We start from the raw sequence: 22,667 nt of genomic DNA, 5'->3' as shown, positions 1-22,667 counted from the left end.
TCCAAAAAGCCAGGGGAGACTGTGTGCCTTTTGTTTCCGTCTGGGCAGTTGTTCTCTAATTACATTTTCTGGCAAAGAAAAAAGTCACCAGACTCAAGGAGAAAACACTGTATTTTCCTAAACTAGAGAATGCTGTCATAATCTGAACTCGGCCAAAGTAAGGTCCAAAAAATGATTTCATTCAGAAGGATAAAAAAGAAAAAGGCCTAAAAGGGGAATGGAACTGAATACTGGGAATCTAGCCCTGCAACAAGGAACAAGGTCCAGTCAGGCATGGTCACAGGACCTGCCATGCAGCAGGCACATGTAACATCTGTATTAAATAACCAAAGCCTGCCCATGGTGGGAAAAGCCCAAGTGGACAAAACCAACTGCTCTTTATTTTGTTTCATCAGTTTTATTGGTCATATATCCAGAATTCATTATATAAATCTTTCAAAATAACTAGATTTTACAAGAATAGTTTACAGTTCAGCTCTGATTGCACAAATACTTGACACAGGAAACCATTTTTACAAATACAAGTTTTCTTAGAAGAATACTTTAATAAAGAAAATAAGTATACATCTTACAGCAAATTTTATGCAGCTTTTCCCCGCATTCAATCGTCTCAGGTTTTCTATCACATCCAATACACCAAATTACAATTTGCTGCTGCTTCTCATTTTCAACTACTATTGAGATTCACACCATTAAGAGTTTTTACACTTCTTTTTCTAATCTTTCCTGATCCTGTATTTAGGCTAGAAGAGGTAATTTAAACAACACTCCTTCTAAATATAAGTTGTATCATCAGGTGAATGACCTTTTCACTTCTCACTTAGGCTGGAGCAGCTAGTTTTACCCCCGCTGTATCAGCAGAAGGGCTAAACCCTTACGTTCCTAAGTTTCTAAACTGTAAAAACGAAACCTTAGAAATAAGAGTTAAATACAAATATTACGAAAGCTAAAACATTTGTTATTGATTAGAGTAGAGAACACTTTTAAATTCAAGGTCTCTCCCAGGTTGAAGAAAACATAAAAGAAAAAAAGTATAAGGAAGTGGCAGTAGTTTTATAAAATATTGAAAAACTGAAGAAGGTTAAGCGCTTAGGTCAGTGGTGTATCATATCCAAAGTGTCAGAAGATACAGCCTCTGTGGCTAGCTGAAATCACTATTTGACATTCGTCTTATGCTGTGGCTTTGAAATGGCCTAATCAATACTCACTTGCCCAAAGCAAGCAATCATTTTAGCCAGAGAAACTTTACAGAATACTGACCACATTTACCTGAAGAGACAGGACCCACAGAGGGAAACATTTGGCATTCATTCATTTATTCCTTCACTGCTACCGAAAAGTGTGTCCATTTGGCAAAGCCTGTCTTCCTTTTCAGATAGCATGAATTAAAACCAAGAGACTAGCAGTATTCTATAGTCATGTTCCTGAGTACTCAGCTCCAATTATCCCATATTCTTAAACAGATGATTTAAGAAGCCCTTGTCCAACAGGAGATTTAACAGCACAGGAGGACTACATGTCCCATTTCTCTTTCGCATCCCAGTGTAACAATTGCTACAGGTTTTTACCAAAATACTTTGGCAGTAGTTGGAAATGAGTTCTTTCGCATTACTGAAAGTGTCCGATCACATTCTAACAGGTCACATTTGCATAATAACTAGCTGGCCACGTAATGTCTACTGCAGGGATTTTGCAAATTCAGCATAGTCGATGTATCCGTCATTGTTCTTGTCGTCGTCTCTCAAAACGCCATCTATTAAGTTAATCAGTTCCTCTTCGCTCATCGGTGGTGCCGGTTCCCTTCCTTCCTACAAAATATAAATTACCAGTGACGAGTCCCACATTTTACTGGAAGTGCTTAGCTAATTTCCAAAATGTCCACGCTCATACGTGTCCAAAAACGCTTTCAATGTAGTACATGGCTACTTCTAGAATCCACAAACCATATATCAGATATAGAGTTGATTCATAAAAATCCAATTTAGAAATTACATTTGGCAGTTAAAAGAAAGATGCAATCAAAGTAGGCCCTTGCTTATTTATTTTAAAAATTACTTTTCATCCTTTTCTAATGACAAAAGTCATACATGTTCAATGTAGAAAGCTCCGTCTGGCTCACACAGAATTGTGCCTTTCACAGATTCCATGACCCACAAACCCATCCTAGAGAAATGCTCACAGCCCAGGCTCTCCCGAGAGTCAGCTCTGGGAACAGTTTGCCCTGATAAAGTAGAAACAGCTGGCACTGGACAACATCTTGGGGTCAGGACAGGAGGAAGCAGGCATTGCCAACCAGTAGAACCTGTTAGGATCTTTGAAGTGAAGGTATTTCTCCTGTTCCAGAGGCAGGTGTAGCAGGGCTCCCTGTGTCAAGTGCTAAGCTAATGCCGTGCACGTCCTTGGCTGATTCTTCCTTGGCACCTGTCCCTCGTCCACCCTTTCCTCTCCTGTCGCCAACACCACCCTCACCTGCCAGGACGCTGACTCCCAGTCTCTCCTCATGTCCATCAGTCGGCCTCCCACAGCAAAGGATCTTCTCATCACACTGCTCTAGTCACGTCATGCTCCTGCAGAGCTGCTGGTGCTCCCCACTGCCTTCCGAGCAAACCCAAACCTCCTCTCCTGGGCTGCCAGTGTGATCACGCCCACCTCACCACCTCTGCCTCTCCTCCTCTCTCTAGAGTCCAGAGCAGGCCAGACATTAGATCTGGACACAGGAGACCTCAATGTCAGTTTCCTCACCTCTAAAATCAGGGTAATAACAACGCCTGGCCCTGCCTACTCACAGGCTATGGCAAAGATCAAATGAGAACTCTAACCTACTTGAAAGTGCTTTGTAAACTGCTTTGTTCAGAGCACTGCACAATGTCACACAAACCCTCAATTATTTGCCGAGTCCCTCGATCCTGAGTCCCCTTTCTTCTCAAATAAAATAGCTTCTCCCCTACTCTGCATTTTGAATGTGGTCTGTCTTTTGGGTGCTGGTTCTCGAACTTGTGTGCAGCAGAAACGCCTGCATCACTTGTTAAAGACACAAGGCCCTGGGGCTCCTGCCTCAGCTCCTGCCTCTCCTTGGAGAGAAGGATAGCTGAACAGGAAGAGAGAGAACAAAGTGGTGAGCAGAAAAAGGAGAAGAAGCAATATCATTGCACAAAGACAGCACAGGTCATCAAGACTAGGGACTGAATTACCACAGGGAGGTTTTTCCGAGACGCTGCCCACTGGGCCATACTGCCTGACCTACCTCCTTATGGACATGAGTGATGGCTGTGGAGAGTTCTAGGCCGTCAAGCAAATTATTGCCGTCATAATCATGCATTTTGAAATAATGGAGCTGCAGTTCTTGTGGGGACATCTCCGCCTCTGGTTTGTTGATGACACCTTCTAGATGTTCCATGATATGCCTAAAAACCAACAGTTACACTCAGACCACCTGGCAGCGACAGTGGGGTCATGCTGAAACCTTAACGATTCTGAAAAGTTCAAGATCTTAAAGTTCATCCATTCCAGAAAAACAAACAGAAACAGTGGCAGACCACACTCAAAGATGACAGATACAGGCAAGGCCGCAAAAGGAGCATGAAAAAAAAATCAAGCAGTGCGCCTGTTATGTCGGCAAGGTTATGGGTGTTTTCCCTCTTTATTACTAGAATGTTGTTATAAGATTTTTTGAGGCTATCAATTAAAAAAAAAACACAACTTTTTAAAAAGTTATTCAAGAACAACAGAGTATAATGTATGAGGCTAACGGGCCCATGACAAAGGTTGCAACAGATGATTCAATGCTTGAACGTGCCAATAAAAAAAGAAAAAGATCTTGTCAAAGCCAAGAAACTTTAGCTCTATTCTGGATTCTGCCACTACTACTGCGTGTGTGTGTGTGAGTGTGTGTGTGTGAGAGAGAGGAAGAGAGAGAGAGAGAGAGAGAGAGAGAGAGAGAGAGAGAGAGAGAGAAAGGGAGAGAGAAAGGGAGACAGAATGAAGTCAGACAAGTCACTCACCCTATTTGGGCCTCAAGACCCTCCACCTGTGATATGATGATGAAAAAGGAATACCTGACTTACAGGTGGCTATGAGGAATAAATATCATCCTTGACAAATGTCAAGGAGTGCAAATAGTAGAAGCAAAAGAGGACTGCGAGTGTCACTGTAGCTGGCTGCAGCGGCCGAGGATGGGGAGCCCCTGGCCCACAGCCCTGGCCGCATACGTACTCATGGTCGTGCACTGTGTTCTTATCCAGGCCCACGCTGCCGAGATGGGAGGAGCTGTCCCCAGGCTTCTGGGCCCTGCCCCCTGGGACACAAAAGGCCCAGAGCAGGCCACACAGGAAGGGGGTTCTGAGCAGCCGCAGAGATCTCATGGTCACCAATACCTGGGAGGTGCGGAACAGAAGATGAAGGTGAGAACACCAGAGCTAAGGTTCTTTCAAGACTTGACACTGTGCATGCCTGGGAAACCCAATGAAGGAGCCAGTTTGGGAAGAGAATATAACAAACTGGGCCGAGGCCAGCTCTGCCACTAGACCACAGGATGCCCTTGGGTACTCCAGGTCCCCATCACTGAAATGGGCAGGTCCACATTTCCTGAAGCACCTTCAGAAGGCCAAGCAACTCACGGACAGCTTAACAGGATTTGAAGATTAGTTCTGCTTACAAGCTTACTTACACTCTGGTGAGAGAAATATTTCCTACCGAGAGCACTAATAAAGGCAGAAAGGAGGTGCACTAAAGACAGATAAACCCTGTCAGAGTTCACAGATAGAAGTTTCCTCTGGGTGAGGGAGAATCAGAGAAGGCTGAGACCATGGGGACACTTCATCTGGGCCCGAATGGATGAGGGTGCTGTGGACGTGCAGGGCCTGAAGGATTAAAGGAATGGTGCGAGCAGAGTGGCAGGACAGACAAATGGGAAAGAAACTCAAGTGGTTTGGCCGGGCTGGAGCCAGAGAGTATGAAGCAGGCCGAACAGTGGACAACAGGCTGCAAAGGTTGACCAGGCAGTACTGGACGTGACTTTGCATGGCAGGCCAAGGAGAATAAAGTTTCCTGAGGATAAATGGGGAGCCACTGAGGATGTGTGACCGGGAGATAAGATCAGAGCGTGGTTTCGGAACGGCCACTCTGGCAGCACAGCGGGGAAGGTATTTGGTGGAGCAAGGGTAGATGAGAGAAGGGATGAGGTGGGTCAGTTCAAGGCCTGCGCAGACAAGAGGACATGAACCCGTTCCGTCCATCTCCCAGGGCCGTGACGGAGGCAAGGAACTTAACCACGTGAAAGAGGACTGGCAAGGGGAGGTATGTGAAACTAGGATCCATCAAGTACTCCCAGGGTTTGGCTAGAGCTGGAATCAGAATCGTGGTCAACGACAGGAAGACACAGTTAGCGACACAGCAGCTCCCTGTTGATATTTATTCCTCATAGCCACCTGTAAGGGCCGGAGGGCTTTGCTCCAGTCAGTATTCCCTGCCAAGGCTCAGGCAGGCCTTTACTGTTCGGTAAACTCAAAGTTCTGGTCCTTCCCGGGGCTTATGGACTGACCTCTAAAAGGAAGGGGAGTGACAGCCAGGAGACCTCCACACCAACGCAAAGCCAAGCCCTGACTTACATTCATTTCCCAAATGGCAGCGCAGATTCTGCTGGATAACAAGGGCCAGTGACCTCGAAGGGGACGACTGTAGCCCCAACCCAAACCGATAGCAGTAACGAGAAAGCATAAGGTACTGGTCATACCTTTACAATATACACAGAGTTCAGCTCTGAAGCTGCCACCATCTCCACTCCCTGTACCTGGGCTGCGAAGCAGGCATACTGCAGCCCCTCACCCATCCCAAAAGGCTCTGTAGAGTTAGGACCCTGGGAGAATGCCACCCCTACAGTGTTTAGGAAAATTTCCCAAAGCCATTTTCTTATTAGCAGCACCACCTCCCATGGCCCCTCCCTAAGCGGGGGGATATACTGGGATGTACTATAACGTTTAGGGCGCAAAAAAGCAGTAGGTAGTCTTACTACTGAGAAGGGATAGCACAGTGCAATCTGTCATACTTAATAACAGGAAAAGAGGTTCAATATATATCAAACAAAAAAGAACAGGCTGCGGAAATCTGTAAAGAGTAATATTTCACTCACAGAACAACTAACAACAAAGATTATCTTCTGAGTCCTGAGATTAGGATTGATTTTGGTGTTTCTTCTTTTTACTTTTCTATTGCTTCTAAAATTTCTACTACAAACATGTTTTTTTTTTCCTTTGTAAATATGTAATTTGTCCCACAATTCTGTTCCAATACTATATGGCTGGAATGAAAAAGGGGCTTCCAGTTCTCATCTCTGGAAAATAATTCAGGAACCGAAACTACACGTCCCATTTTATCAAATAAAAGTGTCTAGACTCTGATGAGGCCACCGCCACTGCACCTGGTACCAGAAAAGAAGGTTTCATGTTACTCTCGGCAGTGACTGCCCAGGCCAGAGGAGAATAACTTGTTCTGACCACACTCTTTAGCGTTCTGGGGCAGGATGGACCAGAGAGAAAAGCTAGCTCCTCCCAAGCCTTTACGACTCACTCGGATGTGACAGAGGTCTGTCTCTCCAGCGAGCCTTCTTCAATTCCAAGTCTGGCTTAGGTGTTCTTCCCGTACGCTCCCAAGCGGTTCCCTTCAGAAGGGTCCTGTCCATTGCTGACAACAGCTGTGAACGGGATCTTGAACAATTCCTGACAACTGTCGGTGCCCCTTGCTGGATTGGGCTCTGAGAGCGCAAGGACTGAAGGCCCATTCCCGGCAGTGCCTGGCACAGAGGCTGACGGTTCTCAGCCCGTGTGCCATGGCCTTTGGGGGAGGGGAGAGGTGGGGGATTCCCAGTATCACAGATGTGCTGCCAAGTGTTGATGTTCATGTAACTGAGCGTAAAATGTTTTGTGGGGGAGATATCTATCAGATAGTTGAGCGGAGGGATCACTGAACCCACAGCACATTTCCTATAACTACATGGCTGGAAGCTTAGTATATCAAATTGGGAGGGGGAGGTGGGCATTTCTATTCGAAGAACACCAAAAAGCATCCAAGTGATTGGTAGTACAGTAACTATGGGTCCAAATGATCCCTTTTTCAAGGGAGGCAGATAAAGGCCAAGGGCCATTGATGCCGAATATGTCCCACCTTGGTTTGCTGCTGCAGGTTTCTAGCTACAGGCCTACCTCGTTTCATTGCACTTCGCTTTATTGCATTTTCATCAGCATTGAGGTAAGACCCTCCACCAGCAGAAAGATTACGACTCTCTGAAGGCTCAGGTGATGGTTAGCATTCTTTAGCAGTAAAGTATTTTTTAATTAAGGTATGTCCATTTTTTAGACATAATGTTATTGCACACTTAATAGACTACAGTACAGTGTAAACATAACTTTATATGCACTGGGAAACCGACAAAGTCATGTGACTCCCTTTACTGTGATATTCGCTTTATTGTGGTCGCCTGAAGCCAAACTCGCAGTATCTCTGAGGTATGTCTGGATTAGAACACAGCAAAAGCCAAATCTACAAACACAAGATAAACTCTCCCTCCAAGTGCTGCAGTGAAAACAGGGAATCTGACTGCCACTTAACACTTTAAACTGTCACATTCAAAAAGAAACCTAAGCAGCAACTCTCTTCAGCCCGAAGAACAAGTTGCATCACCCACCCTCCAACCACTGAGCCCAAGGCCATGAGCAAACAGTCAGGCTGATAAACGCCAGCAGTTCCTGACCTCAGTGGCCTTCTTTGAGAAACTGAAAAGACCAGGCTGGAGAAAAACCCAAAGGAGGAGAGATTTCTGAAAGGGCCTTCGGAACACAACCCATGTATCGAGACATCCTTTAGGGGGAGAAGCCTCAGTCCTGGGAGCGAAGCACTGGCCCATGTCCCGCAGTACCTTGGCTGTAACGGGGCTCCCCTCACTGCTCCGGCAGCCTCTTCTAGTCCCAGAGCATTTGCTCCCACTGGTCCCATCTGTCTGTCCTTCTTCCTTCCAGGCCCAGTTCAAATATCATCTCTGGATTCTTCCAGCCAAGATCAATTGTTCCCTCCTCTGACCTCAGTCTGCAGCTTCTCTCATTCATTTCACCTTAATATATGGCCACCTACAGTTCTCCTTTTCTGTTCTTCTCTGAGGGCTGGGCACCTATCTTCTCTGTAGTTCCTTCACCCTACTGAGTGTATCAAAGATATTGCACACTTTCACGTCTGAATCAGGGCCGTGGGTCTTGGCCCTAGGTACACTGTTCTCTTTCACAGAAGAGTTGGCCTACGCTGGAAAAATCCCTTCCCTTTGGAGGCCTCCCCTCCGCGATGTGGCCGGGCCCATCGTTCCCTCCCATTACGTAGTTTGTCCTATCAGCGCGGAAGAGTCTGGCGTCAGCTGTAAAGCCCACAGCAGTTATTAGCAGGTTTTCTCTCCTGCCAAGGGCCCTCAGTTAAGCATTCAAACTCAAGGCAGCCCCCTCACCAACATCCAGACATCCTGCACCCAGAGTCAACGCCAAAGAAAAACCCTGATCGGTACTTCCCAGCTTAAAACTTCCATGGGTCTGAACTGAAGATGAGAAAATAACCAAGTTCCTAGGCCAAAGAAAACTCTTTTTGGGTTAGGGGTTGAGGATTGGTTCTGAAAGAGCGGGTATTTAATAACTTGATCTATTTGTGCGTTTAGGGAGCTGCCGTGCTTCATTTATACATTTAACTAGCATGTCTTTCCTAACAGCCTGGTGCTGCTCAAGGTACTCAGGATAGGACTGAGACCCGGACACATTCCTCTCACGCAGATTCCAGCCTGGTGGAAAAGAGGAGACAGTAAATAGACACCTGTGGGGTCCACTGAAGCCCCACCCACACCTGAAGTAATATAAGGATGACGCGGATTTTTACAACTAAAGGGTATCACTTCAGCCAGAGAGAATTTTAAGTAACTGACATCTAAGTCTAGAAGGAACTTGGTCCAATCCAGGAACTAAAAAAGGGTTCAATATGGTTAAAGACGCAGTATAGTGAAGGGAGATGAGTTAGAGTAAAAAAGAGGGCAGGTCATAAAGGGGCTTGCAAGCTCTATTTGAGAGCTTGGAAGAAAAATGCGAATCCATTCCACGGGCGGAAAGGAAATGGGGAGAGGGGTCTGTTGATGTGATCAGATTTGTGTTGTAAGACCATCACTCTGGCTTTCCAGTACATAACAAACTATAGAGGATCAAGAAAGGATGCAGAAGACCAGTCAGGTTGCTACCGAGGTAACCCAGGGGAGAAATGATGGTTGCCTGAATTAGATAAAGCAGGGACTGGGGGTGGGAAAGCGGTCGTAGCCAAGAGAGACGTGTGATGGATTCCATGTGGATGGGTTCAGGAAGCAGCAGGTGAGAATGACGCCCAGGTTCTGGCTTGGGCACTGGGTGGATGGCGATAAATGCCCAGACAGAGAACACAAGAGAAATTCAGCTTCCCTCGCCTTCCCATTCCCCTGGCACAGCCCAGCCCAGCTCGCCCAGCCAGACAGGACCAGTTTGTTGCCTCCCCCAGACAGAGAACGGGGTGGGGGGGGAGTGGGGAGCGTTTATCAGACGGAGTAACGCCCGGCGGCCAGTCGTCCAAGACAGGGAGGATCGGCCCCGGCCAGGCCCGTCTGGCTGCAAAGCCACCGGCGGCTTCTGCCCCGGGAGACAGGCTTCTGCTCCTAGCCGCCTAAGCTTCCCGAGGCGGCTCGGGGGCCCGAGACCCCCACCTAGGCCACTCCGGCCTCTCAACTTGAAGCCCCCGGAGGGGCGTCGGGATCCCGCCCTGCTGCGGACCCAAGTGTCGCCTCACGGCCCTCCCCCAGGGCCGGGTCACGGGCCTCACAAGCCGCCGCATGCGCCTAGGTTGCTCCCGGGTTCACTCACCTTCGCTGCCGGTAGCTGCCAAACAACTTCCCCCTGACGCTACGCCTTCCCGTGTTCGACCCGCCAGGCCCAAAACTCCGAACGCTTTTTCCTGGCGCCCCACCCCCCGACCCGCGTGCGCACGCGCGCTCCCTGCTCCCTGCCCATTGGCGCCGAGGGGCCCCGCCCCGCCCCTGCCCGGCGCCAGGCCGTGTGGACGGCTCTGCTGAGTCCACGTGTAACGGGCTCCGGCCCAACAAGGACCAGGCAGATGCAGTTCTGCGGGCCTTTCCAAAGGGGACACTCGGCTCGAATCCCCAGGGGCCCAGATGGTTGCTAGTCAACCCCAGAAATCCCCAGGAATGTAGTCCAGCGTGGGATGTAGGATGGCGAACATGCATGGGGCGGATGACAAAGCTAGTTTCCAGCTCTGCTTCCACCTCTACTTTTACAGGTGTTGCGGTTCCTCCAACTGCAAATTGGGAAGAAAGATAATAAGAATCCTAATTCCTTTCCTAATGAAATGGCTAGAAGACGATGGAGTCAGCCTTGAATCCTGTTTCCAAGATGGGCCTATTTCCAGACTGCTTTCTCCACAAGCGGCGCTTCCGCAATACCTAATCATTCGTATTGGAATCCCACTGAGACTTTATGGGTGGCCCAGTTCAAAGACAACTTTGCCTGTGCTGTTTGTGAAATCAGCTGCTATCTCAATAGAAGACATGCATTTCAAAACAATAACAACAAAACAGACCCATAAACAAAACAGATAAGCCCCTCGTAACCCTGCCCTTATACCTTTCCTCCTGTACAAGACAGACAGTATTTATTGACCATGGGTAAATAAATGTGGAACTGTCATTTTTTTAAATGACAGTTTCCCATTTGTCTCCATAAAGATACACAATCATTTTATCATATGAGCTTGGATTCAGAAAGGGAGATGGAGAAAGAAAGTGGATAAGTAAGTAGATTGTTCCAGAACCCTACTGTGTATCCCCGAAAATAAGACCTAGCTGGACCATCAGCTCTAATGTATCTTTTGGAGCAAAAATTAATATAAGACCTGGTCTTACATAAGACCCGGTAATTATATATTGTATTGTATTATATTATATAGACCTGGTCTTATAGTAAAATAAGACTAGGTCTTATATTAATTTTTGCTCCAAAAGACGCATTAGAGCTGATGGTCCAGCTAGGTCTTATTTTCAGGGAAATACAGTACCTGTAGTTTGCTTTAGCAGATCAGTGCCTTGAAAGTTGACCAAGACAACTGCCATTGACAGTGACTCATTCCTTCTCTCACTTTTACCTAAGTTCTTTCAACCCTATCCAAAGAAAAGTCCCTGAAGAAACTCTATTAATTCAATACCCCTTCTCCATTTCCTTACTCTGAAGTTAGAGTTAGTTTGATCTAGTTCATTTTCCAGCCCTGCATCTGCCATCCATCCATTCTATTTGCTCATTTATTCAATAATTCAGTAACATTTCTTTCTTTCTTTTTTTTAAGGAGGGCGCAGCTCACAGTGGGCCATGCAGGGATCAAACCAGTAACCTTGGTGTTATTAGTACCATGCTCTAACCAACTGAGCTAACCGGCCACCCTTTCAGTAACATTTCTTGAGTATCTCCTATGTACTTGGCACTAAGCTAGGAGTTAACTAGAAATACAAATACAAATAAGACATGGTCTCTTCCTTCAAGAAGCTCAGTGTCTGATAGATGAATAAAATATTATCATCTATTTAACCAATGCTTCCACTTTTTCTGTGGATCCTATCCTTTTCTCTCTTGAATCACCAATTGCTCCCTTTCTAATAAACCATTCCCATCGTCATGTAACCTTGCTCTCTGTTATTTTCCCCACACTACTTCCATCGCCTATTTCTTTAAAGAAACTGCAATCTCTATGCTTTAAATCAAATGGTACCTTCTCATTCTCTGTTTTTACTTGCCTCTCAGTACTATTCATCACAGCTAACCACTCTCACTTTGAAATACTTTCTTCTGTTTTCTGACACCATGCACTCTTCCTACCTCAGTGGCTATTCTTTCTTGGATTCTTTTCACTGACTTCTCATTCTGCTCAACCTATAAATATCAGAGGGCCCAGGGTTCTATCCTGAGTTCACTTCTCCTCTCTACCTACCCACTCTCCTTCTGTGATTTCATCTAGTCTTATGGTTTTTGGTGCCATTTATAAGATGACTCCAAAATTTGTATTTCTCACCATGATCTCTACTTCTAAGTCCTGACTCTTATAAATAACTGCCTACTTGACATCTCCACGTGAGTGTCTAACTGGCATCTCAAACTCAACTTTGTTCCACAAAATACTAAATTTCACCCCAAACATATCGCTCTCTGTTTTGTCCATATTAGTGACTAGCACTACCATCTATTTAGTTTTTTATGCCAAAATTCTGAGAGCTATTCCTTTTTCCCCCTGAGCTTTACTGAAGTATAACTGACATCGAAGGAACCATCCTCTGCTACTTGGACTACTCTGAGAGCTTCCTAATGACCTCCCTGCTCCTATTCTTGCCCAATCTCATCTATGAGTGAGACAATATGAGGTATGATCAAAAAATAGTGAATGCTTAAATTAAAAATTTGTTACAGTAAAAGACACATTGCCATTAATCCCCCTCAAAGTACTCCCCCTCGCTTTGAACACACTTATCCCATTGTTCTTGCCACTTTCTGAAGCAATTCTGGAAGTCCTCTTTCATGAGTGTCTTTAGTTGCACTGTCCTGGCTGCCTCAATTTCCTGAATCGATTCAAAACTTTCATGGTCATTTTGACTTTGGGGAAGAGCCAGAAGTCAGCCAGATCCGGTGAATAAGTTGAACAAGGACACACCGTAATGTTTTTATTTGACAGAAATTGCCATACCAGAAGCAATGTGTGACACGGAGCATTGTCATGATGGAGGATAAAACCGTTTGCCCATTTCATGCTGTGTTGTTCATGATCCATGATTTATGGCACACTTTAAAGCACACCTTGTCTCAACCATAGCTTACACCTGATTGACTGCACTGAACAAATTGAAACTTGTCACACACTGTTACTAAGATTCAATGTGCCACTTCCCATATTGAAGATTCCTGCCTTTCTATTGGATGGTACTCAGCAGCAGTGTTCACTGTATTTTGAGATCACAATGGAAAGGCTTCCTATTACACATCACTTCTGGTGAGGCAATTTCTGTCAAATAAAAACATTACACTGTGTCCTCATCCACCTTATTCACCGGATCTGGAACCATGAAACTTCTGGCTCTTCCCCAAAGTCAAAATGACCATTAAAGTTAAACATTTTGAATCAATTCAGGACACTGAGGAAGCCCGACAGTACAACTAAAGATGCTCACAAAAGAGGACTTCCAGAACTGCTTCAGAGTGGCAAGAATGATGGGATAAGTGTGTTCGAACTGAGGGGAGGGTATTTTTGAGGAGGATTAATGGCAATGTGTCCTTTCCTGTAAAAAAATTGTTTTTAGTTTAAACATTCACCATATTGTTTGATCACACCTCGTACATTCGTGTAAGCCATTTACAGGTGAGTATTCTATACCTTGCCACTGAACCCATTCGTAACAGGCAAATCATTTGGTACCAGAAGTAGGACACAAAAAACAGACACTAAAATGTGGAATTGCCTAACCAAAGGTTAAGGTAGCCCTAGAGAAGACTCTCTATTCCAAATTAGAAAGTTGATGACCAACTTGTTAAGCAGTAGTGAAACTGTCAAACTGCTGTCACTTGCTGGACTTGGATATAAACCACATGCCAACCAAGGTTGTATTGTAGGAGAAATCTCAGGAACAATATAGAACATGAATGTATTTTTTTTTTAGTAGCTTTCAGCAAAGTCCTTCAAGAGAGTGGCAAATCTAGATTAGAGATGACTGATTTGAAAGCAGAGATTAAATAAGGCCTTGGTAAGCAAGGAACTCCTTACCTACAGCTTACAACCTAATTTGGCCAAGTCTCACAACTTGGAGCCTTGCTGGGTTGGAATAAACAATTTTCTTTGTATATCCAAGCTGAAGCCAGCACAAGTGAAGACAGGGAAAAGGCAGCTTTATCAGGAAATAAGATGGAGGCCCAAAGTAGCAAAGATGGCCTATGTGTGGCATCTTCACCTGCAGCTGTGTTTTGAATTGCCCCCAAGGCAACTGAGCACACAAAGGCCAGCCCCGAGAAGACTTAAATATTCTAACACTTGGTGGTAGCCCAGTTTCCATTTCAACCCTCTTCTCTCTAGTCTATCTCCACAATAAAGCCTAAAAAATGTTAATCATTTCTGCAGTTAGATGGCCATGTGACACAGTTCTGGGCAATGAAACAAGGGGAACTTGAGAAATAGTTTGCTTTTCTGATAAAAGAGAGGTGACTGGTGCAGACCTTGCCCCTTCTTTCAGCCCTGAATGAGGGATGTACCACCTCAGCAGTCATCCTCAACCATGAAGAGAAGTGGGGGAGAATTTCAGAAAGGCTGTCCCAGTGCCCTGGGGCTCCTGAACCAGCAGCAGCAACTGCTTACCTCCACATATCCTGTTATGTGGGGAGAACTCCTATTTGTTTAAGACACTCTAAGACAGTTACTTGCAGTCCAAAGCATTTCTAAGTGATACAAAGGTCAAGCCAGATATGGACTCAAATGTGAACTGAAATTTATCAACGTGATAAATTTATCACTTGGGGCTCAGAGAGCAGTTTATGTGGAGGGCTGGGCAGTGGCCAAATTGCAGTGAGTGATGAGTGGCTGGTGGATGAGCACTGGGTATAGCAAGTGTGGGCAAGTCTTTCAAGCACTGGCTGTGAAGGGAAAGAAGAGCTAGAGGGAGACACAAGATCCAGGAAGGGTTGTCTTTAAGATTGAGGGCCTTCCACATGTTCCTCTCTTATCTCCTTTGCAAGGTTCTACTTGTACTTTAGAGATAGCCTATGGAGCAGGCTTTGGATCTTACTAGATACATAGTAGATGCCCCTTCTTCCATCGCCTATTTCTTCAAAGAAAAAAAAATAGATTGAGGGTCTTATGAATGTTTAAATCCTTCTGGGAAGGAACCAGCAAAAAATGAGATTGAAGAAACAGTAGAGTGGACAAATTTGAAAGAATAAGGTTATTGAGGAGGTAGGAGAGAATGGATACAAAGCCCAGACGGGGGTTATCCTGAAATTTGGGAGGCATGACTTTTGGATCCACATCTAATGAGAACTTTCCTCAGACTTGTTTGTCTGTGAGAGTTTGGTTCAACAGAGATCTCTCCACACCCTCCATCTGCCGGGCACTATAAATTCATCATCAGAGTTGTGGTTGGATAAGGTCTAGCTGTGAGGTTGGGATGCCCTGAGAAACTCTCGACTGACCGTTCCCAGGCTCTCAACGGGTTCTCTCAGTATAAACCTCGGTCCATGCCTTCCTGAGACCCGACTTCTGCTTCTTACATATATTTATGCTGTAGCCCAAATGTGTGCACTTATCTAAGTAGCATCATTTCACCGAGGATAAGTTAGAGTTACAGTGGCCATTACAAGGAGTTTTTAATATGAACAAAGCTATTTACCTGAGTAGTGTCTTGGAAAGAAAGGGAACACAATCCCAAACATCCAATGGTCTTCATTTTTTAATTAGCATAAAGAAGCATCCCAAAGAAATAGGATTCCAAAATTACTTCAACAGATTCCTTGGCCAAAGCAAAGGAAAAACGTGAATGACTCGTAAAACTATTTGTCTTGTAGATCTCCCCAAATCACAACTCACACCTACTATTCTTCTTCCCTCATCCTGTGTTCCTCCAGCTCCTGCTGACCAATCTGTCCCTCTGACCTACTCTCATTCCCTCCTGGCCAACCAGATACTCCAAATCTCACCTCTTTAAGGCAAACCTCCTTCAGCACAGAGAAAACCTTGCATAGTGAATTTTAAGCTGTGGTTTCATTCTCAGCTGAAAGCCATTGTCAAAGACTCTCCAAGGTCTAGATAAGACAGAGAACACTGCAAACGAATTTAGGATAGTTTGACGGACATATTATCCAGAGCAGTTACATACATACCAATTAGTCCATATGGTAGTAGGAATCTCAGATGCAAAAAGTTCAATGAAAAAGTCAGAATGGGTGACTTTAAAAAGATCTTGAATTGTATAGGAAACTGAAGGGGTTTAGAAAAACTGTAGATGTTAGTCAAGGTCTTTGGGAGACTGTCCTTTATCTTTCATGTGAAAATACATTGTGCTCTGATTCAATTCTTCAAGCCAAAAAAAGGTCGGATGGAGACTTTAGAGATAAGTTCTTTAATACCAGCATTCAAGAGTAAATCCTTAAGCAGACTTAACCCTGGGTGTCCCTCTTATCTTTTTGTGAATGGCCTTAAACCATTCACAGAAATAGGGGATTTAATATGCAAGCAAAAAGTGGAATGGAAAACAGCCCCATGGCCAGAGGTCCAAAAGCTTGAAAGTTCTATTTTGAAAGAGCTCTAGAGGAAACTAAAGGAAAAAGAAAAAGAGATATCCATTAACGTGTTCAATTTCCCATCCTACTCTTAAACCTACAAGGAAACGTTTCTCTAAAAATTAAAGGACAACCTTACAACGTTTTGATCGATATGGGCACGATATCAGTCTTTAATCCCAGCACTGTTATACCTTTTCCCTGAAGTCAACAAACTTCTCCAGTGATGCATGTATCTAATAATCCTCAGCACACTTTCTCCAGGCCCCAGACCTTAACTGTCAGCCTTGAACATTTAACCAAGGAATGTTCTTTTCTCCTTTGTGACACTACACTCTTTATCTTAATAGCAAAGGATTTATGGTGAGAACGCTATCCTGATGGTCTCTTCCTTCCAGTCTGGAAGGTCCTGGTTAATTTGGATATTAATTTACCAGTACTTTTGTGTGTGGATGAAGCACAGATTGAAGCTCTCTTGTGGGCAAACAAGTTCACTGATTTTCTATCTATTCTACTGGAGCCAAACCCATCAAGGTTCAATCAGACTGACCCACCCCAACTAGCACGACAGCTTCTAAAACAAGGGCTAAAGAAGGAATAGAACTGATAATTAAAAGCCTTAAAGAGAAATGAGTCTTTGTATCTCCTCCCAGTTCTTGTAACACTCCTATGTCCCATGGAGAAACCCATTGGGCGAGAATATAGATTCGCTTAGGTCCCCAGGACCATAAATAAATTCTTTACTCTCTGCTTCCCTTTGGAACCAAACTCAAATATTATTTTATGTCCAAGGCCTAAGGAGACTGACTATCACAATTGTGGAATTATGTTGTGCTTTAAATCCAAAGTTAGTAACTGTTTGTCTTCTCCAGGGAGAATCAACAACATGCCTAGACCGCTATGCCTCAGTTTACTGAGGTGCCCTTCTGCTTTTCACAAGACCTCCACCAGAACCGCAAGAGCTACAAATCGCCCTGTGAGTCTATTCTTCTCCAATATGTGGACCATCTTTTGTATTCCAAAGATGAGGTGAGCTCAAAGACTGATTTATCTATCTGCTTCCTCTTTTAGCTCACAGAGGGCATATGGGTTCCATAGAGAAGTTTACAATTTGTCAAAGGAAAGTGTGCGACCTAAGACAAGATTTATCCCATGGAGGTAATTATCTTACTCCCAACAACCGGCTGTGTAAAAGGTTCCCCACCAATAACTAAGAAACAAGCCTGAGGATTCCTAGGTCTCACTGGCCACTGCAGGCAGTGCATTCCCCCTTTTCTACAATTCCCATGCCATTATTCAACTGACCCAAGTCTGTGGTAACCAAACATTTTCTCTGGGAACCCAAACCCGAACAGGCTTTTTCTGAGGTCAAATGAGTTCCCATTCCAGGCCTAACTAAATATCGTAAACCTTTCAACCTAGAAGTATAGAAGAGATCTCACCAAGCACTTAACTTGATGAGAATCAAGACCAATAGCTTACTTCAACAGGCCTGGAAATTAGAAGAAAAATTCCTCTTTTACTTAGTAAAGCACAGTTAATATAAACTTTAAAAAAGAGTTATATGCACTTTAACTGTTCTTAAACTGTTTTTTGTAAAACGTTTGCCACATTGCCAACATCTTATGGAAGGTTAAGGAGAAAAAAATTACTCTGTGAACGTTTTTCTTACTAAAGCAAGTAAACAAATAAAAATTTTAAAAAGACCAATAGCTTACTACAGCCTCCCTCGTGATCCAGTGGCAAGAACCTCCCCACCTTGTCTGAGACGGCAGCTAAACTAGTAGAATCTTGTCGGCTTGGTTTTAGGGTCCCTTTTAAATCAGATGGTCCCTCACGCTGTACCATGTTTGTTGCCCTGTAAAAATGCACATTTCTCAGCAAGTTGATTTACCTCCCATGAACTCCGTTACTTCCTCTGAGATGCTACTGTCAAGGCGATGCTGTCCGTCCCTCTGGTAAGCAATGAGTTTAGCTTCGCTGGATCAGCTTCCCCAGTTATATTGGTAGCATTTTCGAGTTGGCAAATGACAGCAGTCTTTATCAGAGTTTGTCCTAAACTCTCATGGGAGATTTCAGATTGTTACCACCACCACACGATGCCTTTTATTTGGGCAAATATAACTAATACAATCATGGTGGTTCTTTGTTCTTGTTTCTACAATCATTCTTACTCCCCTAAACAATGCTGGTCACTAGCAGGCTGACGTCTTGTCTCTGCTGGAAGAGCCGCGAAGGGGTCAGGCATGTGTTCCAGTGATGAGAAGCAGCTCCTTAATAGTTTTAACCATACTAGGCAGGGCTTTCCCTGCCAAGGGGTGTTCCTCCACACCACAGTCCATGCCCCCACAAATAGTGGAACACATGTCAAAGAAACAAGCAGCTATTCCCTTTCATTTAGTTACCTGGGGGCAGGGCTGGCAAAGGACTGGAGAAAGGAGGGAGGAGGGGAGGTTTCCTTATTTCCATAAGGATTGCTGCCCTCTTATCCACTCTGCTTTTCTTTGCCTGCTCCAGGACTGATTCTGGGGAATGCCAGACCCTGGACAAATCACAGGGTGTTCTCGCCCAAAGGACATGCACAAGTCACTCTCCTAGTGAAATCCAGTTCTGGTGACCAGTAAGGGCAGCCAAAGAGCAACCAACCAAAGCCAGCTAGAAAAGTTGACAGGTGTAGGCCAGGAGGAGTGTGTGTAAATTGAGTAAATTGTCTCTTAAATTCTAACTGCCAGAGCTGTCCCAATTTTCCTTTATCTCCTGGCCTCCAGGAGTTCAGAACAGACCCCAGCTGCTCGGAGCAGCACCCAAGGTCAGGATATCCTGCATTCCAAGCAAGAAGCGGAGCTGCATTTGGAACCTGGAGAAGAGGGTATCCCTGGGGGAGCTGGGGTGGAGTAGGGGGCAGGAAGACTGCCTTCAATAGATAACCCAGGGTGGTTGCAGAGCAAAGGGCCCAATGGGACTAGGCACCAGGAACCTGGGCTTGACAAAAACCTCCCCAGCACTGTGGTAGACACGAAGCAGTGAGTCTCCTAATACTGAAGGTGGTCAAGCTCACTCCCTCCGTCATGTGTCAGGCAGTGGTGAAGACCCTCACGAGCCGGAGGAAGGCAGACCCCTCTTTTTTTTTAGTTTAACAGACTTTATTCCTTTAGTTGAATAACCTCTACAGACAAAATAGACAGTTTAAGATTTTTGAGTGGAAAGGAATTTAGGTCTCAAGAGATTTTATGGGTCTGCTATGTTTTCTGGAAATCATTTAACTGAGCCTTTGAAGACCCCTTAAGAAAATAGAAAAATTGGTTCAAGGAAACCAGCAATTAGATTTTGGAATCAAACTACCTACTATTAAGTCAGCAAACCCAGAATTGGAAATTGGGGCAATTTCTCTTCTGTATTTTCTACACACTCTAATTCACCCTGGGGAACAGAACCCTAGTCTATGCTTTAACATTAAAATGGGCACAACTGACCGCCTGGAAATTTTGTGGAAGGCAGACAACTTCTGTTAGGAGTCTATACTTTAAAAGCTTGCTATGACTCTTGTTTTCTGGAGTCCTCGGTCTGTGCCATGCAATATGGCACTTAAATATAGGGTTTTGTTTTGTTTTGTTGGTCATGCTGTGATTCTTGTGCGATGGCTTCATTCCCTACAGGGGACCGGAAGCTGGGTCACCATAACCTGTCTCAGGCAAAGGGTGTTCATCCGCCCCCTCCCTCCGGGCCATCATGTAATCCTTTGAACTTCCTAGTACACCACAGCGCCAGACTAAGCCGGGCTTTGATCACTGTCTTTAGACATCAGAATTAAGAAATAAATAAATACCAAGTTGGAGAAAGGGCTTAAAACCTTTAAGAAATCCAGGGCAACAGGATTCCACAGAAGACAGGCAATAGGGTTAGTGTACGGGAATCAGGTTGGAAAGAGGAACTCCGCTGGTAAAGAAAGGAAAAGGTCTGTAAGAGTAGAGTCGTTCAGAGAGTCCAGGGGCTAGGAACCCGCCTGTTTCCTCCGGTGTACCCCCGGGATGGAGCACAAGGCCCGCGCGTCTCAGTAAGTCCGGACCCGGGCAGCAGCGGCCAGCCTCCTCGGAGGCTTGCTCTCCGAGTTGGGGGCACCGGGCCGACCAGCCTCTCCCCGGATTTGTGACGTGCCAGGGGCACCAGTGGTGACGGGGCCACCACACAAAGCCCGGACGTCGGGGCGGGGGTCTCCCAGGCCAAGAGCCCCGATGGGATGGGGAGGGGGCAGGGAGCAAGGCGCCCCCGGGCTCCGGGGCTCCTCGCAGCATTAAAGTGAGCGCCGAGTCCGCCGCACGAGCGGCAGGAGGCTGGCGCCGGGCGGGACTCCAGCGCCCAACGCGCGCCTGGCTGCTGCGGCCGCGTTGGCCGCGGTGGCGCCCTGCTCGGCGGGGCCGTACCACGCCCCCGCGGAGGTGGAGCAGCGGCCAGGGGCGGGTCCGCAGCTGGCGGCGCCCAGGCCAGGGGCGGGGGTTGTGGCAGCAGCTGCAGCACCGGCGGCTGCAGCAGCGCCAAGAATTGTTGCAGCAGAGGCGGAGGCTGCTCCTGGACGCGTCCGGGCCGCGCAGCCCGAGCCCCAGCCCGGAGGCATCAGGCGGTGCACTGGGTGCTGCGGCTGCCGCTGCGCGCCAGCTGCCGCCCGGGCCCCCGCTACCACCCGGGCCCCGGCCGCCGCCCGCGCCCCAGTGGACCCCGCCCGCTTGTGCGCCCCAGCCGGGACGCCGCCCCCGGCCGGGTCTCCACTTCTCGGCCGCACCGCCCATGACAGCGCCCGCGCGAAGATGGCTGCGAAGGGCGCGCACGGCTCCCACCTGAAGATAGACAGTGAACTGGATCGCTGCCGCGCCGAGGGCCACTGGGACCGCGTGCCCGAGCTAGTCCGGCACATGCAGACGCTGGTCCTGTCCAGCGGCGGAAGCAACCGACGAGCCATCCCGAGCGCCGTGTTCACTTCCCTGGACACCGGTGAGTGAGGGAAGGGGCTGGTTCACAAGCTCTTAGCGCGCGAAACGCGCCGCCTCCTCCAGGAAGCGCGCCCCGACTGCCCCCGGCCGGCGATGGCCGTCTTCGGTATTACTCCTCCTGTAGTGCTGCTGATCTTAGGGGTAGCCAAAGCAGTAAGAAAGGTTCTTCTCCCCTAGGACAAAAATCATGCAGGTTGGGGGAGAGAAAGATAAAGGGCTTTTGGTCTCTGCCCCTTAGGATCATGTGGGCAACTCAGGCTACTGGGAAATGGTGGTATCTGCATGTGTCAGATCAGGGCTTCGTCCAGACTCTCGAACCGCCCCTTCACTCACACTTCCCCCACCCCCACGCCCAGGTCCTTAAACTCTGACAGGTGAAGGCTCTTGTCTCTCCTTGCCCCTCCTCTCTCTCCCCCAAGTCAAGTTGATAGAGGAGCTATGTCCACAGCAGACATGGTTGGAGGGATCGATGAACGCCAGATTAGGGGGTGGCAAAGTGTTGAAAGAGACCTGGTAAGCCTCAGTTTCCTCATTTGTGGCAGAACTCGGGTCCCATCTAACCCTGGCAGTCGGTGGCTTTAGCAGGAAGGCTGGTTTGGCTGGGCTGGGCTCTTGTGCTGGGGCGGGAAAGCACCCTGATGTGGCAGTGGGGGAGCACCCCGCCCCAGCCTCCAATCTCAAATCCTGTTCCTGGTGCCTGCAGCTCAGCCTAGAGAGCCCTCCCTGAGCCCTCTCTTTGTGCGCAGCCACTTTGGAGCCCTGTGGAAGGAGGTGTGGAGTAAATAAATACAGATATAAAGAGTTTTAAAAGACTGCCTGTGGAAGGCACTGTGGGGGAGAAAGAAAGATAACAGTGGTAATAGTAATAGCTAACACTTATCTAGCACGCAGTGTGCCAGACATTGTCTTAAGCACTTTAATCAACTTAATTCCTCCCGACAACCGCATAAAGCAGGTACTCTTGTTTACCTCACAGATAAAGACACTGAGGCACAGAGAAGTTAAGTAACTTGATCATCCAGCTGACAAGACTTGAATCAGGATTTGAACCCAGGTTTCTGAGTACATCCTTTAACCACGTGCACTCTTACCTCTCAAAGATATATATAGCACAAAATCCCAGCTTGAAGAGTCGCCAAAATGGATTGGGAGGCAGGGAGGTGATCCGAGGGCAACTGTGTGTTAGACTGTGGACCTCAGAGGAAGGGGAGAGGGTTTCAGGAAGTAGCAGAATGTGTACTGACCTGTGACTGGTGTGGAGAAGGGCAGTGTGTGTCCGCCCAAAGAGGAGGAGGGATAGAAGGACCTTGTGGGGCGCTACATGGCAGGG

The 22,667-nt window shown here is 46.6% G+C and overlaps 3 protein-coding genes across 4 annotated transcripts in view; 2 read left to right on the top strand and 1 right to left on the bottom strand.

Annotated features, from left to right (window-relative positions):
* Positions 1-381: 381 nt before the first annotated feature.
* Positions 382-21,322, bottom strand: MCFD2 (multiple coagulation factor deficiency 2, ER cargo receptor complex subunit). 2 transcript variants are annotated; one of them, XM_033124427.1, is made up of 4 exons: positions 21,185-21,322; positions 4,213-4,373; positions 3,245-3,404; positions 382-1,808 (listed from the first exon to the last, which is right to left on the bottom strand). In XM_033124427.1, the coding sequence occupies exons 2-4, from the start codon at positions 4,359-4,361 to the stop codon at positions 1,677-1,679; spliced, it is 441 nt and encodes a 146-aa protein (XP_032980318.1). In that variant the 5' UTR covers positions 4,362-4,373; positions 21,185-21,322; the 3' UTR covers positions 382-1,676. The 2 variants fall into 2 exon arrangements, with proteins under 2 accessions (XP_032980318.1, XP_032980317.1); XM_033124426.1 differs by lacking the exon at positions 21,185-21,322 and adding an exon at positions 9,903-10,034.
* LOC117032803 (basic salivary proline-rich protein 1-like) lies at positions 9,421-19,250 on the top strand. Its single transcript, XM_033124436.1, has 3 exons — positions 9,421-9,913; positions 9,970-10,255; positions 19,121-19,250. Exons 1-3 carry the CDS (start codon positions 9,421-9,423, stop codon positions 19,248-19,250), a joined length of 909 nt encoding a protein of 302 aa, XP_032980327.1.
* Positions 20,854-22,667, top strand: part of TTC7A (tetratricopeptide repeat domain 7A) — a 111,249-nt gene continuing 109,435 nt past the window's right edge. The window contains exon 1 of the mRNA XM_033124425.1: positions 20,854-21,338. Coding sequence (XP_032980316.1) covers positions 21,155-21,338 — 184 coding nt within the window. The 5' untranslated portion in view covers positions 20,854-21,154. The remainder of the gene's footprint in view (positions 21,339-22,667) is intronic.

This window comes from Rhinolophus ferrumequinum, chromosome 13, assembly GCF_004115265.2.
Source record: "Rhinolophus ferrumequinum isolate MPI-CBG mRhiFer1 chromosome 13, mRhiFer1_v1.p, whole genome shotgun sequence".
NCBI lineage: Eukaryota > Metazoa > Chordata > Mammalia > Chiroptera > Rhinolophidae > Rhinolophus > Rhinolophus ferrumequinum.
Note: the sequence above shows the minus strand (reverse complement) of the source record. Positions and strands in the feature narration are given on the sequence as shown.

Bases quoted from the DNA above. Each gene is read 5' to 3' on its own strand.
- LOC117032803 (XM_033124436.1), top strand. From the start codon at position 9,421: ATGGCGATAAATGCCCAGACAGAGAACACAAGAGAAATTCAGCTTCCC. The intron at 9,914-9,969 runs GTAGCTGCCAAA...TCGACCCGCCAG, and splicing joins TTCACTCACCTTCGCTGCCG to GCCCAAAACTCCGAACGCTT. The intron at 10,256-19,120 runs GTGGGATGTAGG...CCTGGCCTCCAG, and splicing joins CCCCAGGAATGTAGTCCAGC to GAGTTCAGAACAGACCCCAG.
- MCFD2 (XM_033124427.1), bottom strand. From the start codon at position 4,361: ATGAGATCTCTGCGGCTGCTCAGAACCCCCTTCCTGTGTGGCCTGCTC. The intron at 3,405-4,212 runs GTACGTATGCGG...GTTGGTTTTTAG, and splicing joins AACACAGTGCACGACCATGA to GCATATCATGGAACATCTAG. The intron at 1,809-3,244 runs GTAGGTCAGGCA...TATATTTTGTAG, and splicing joins TCACTCATGTCCATAAGGAG to GAAGGAAGGGAACCGGCACC.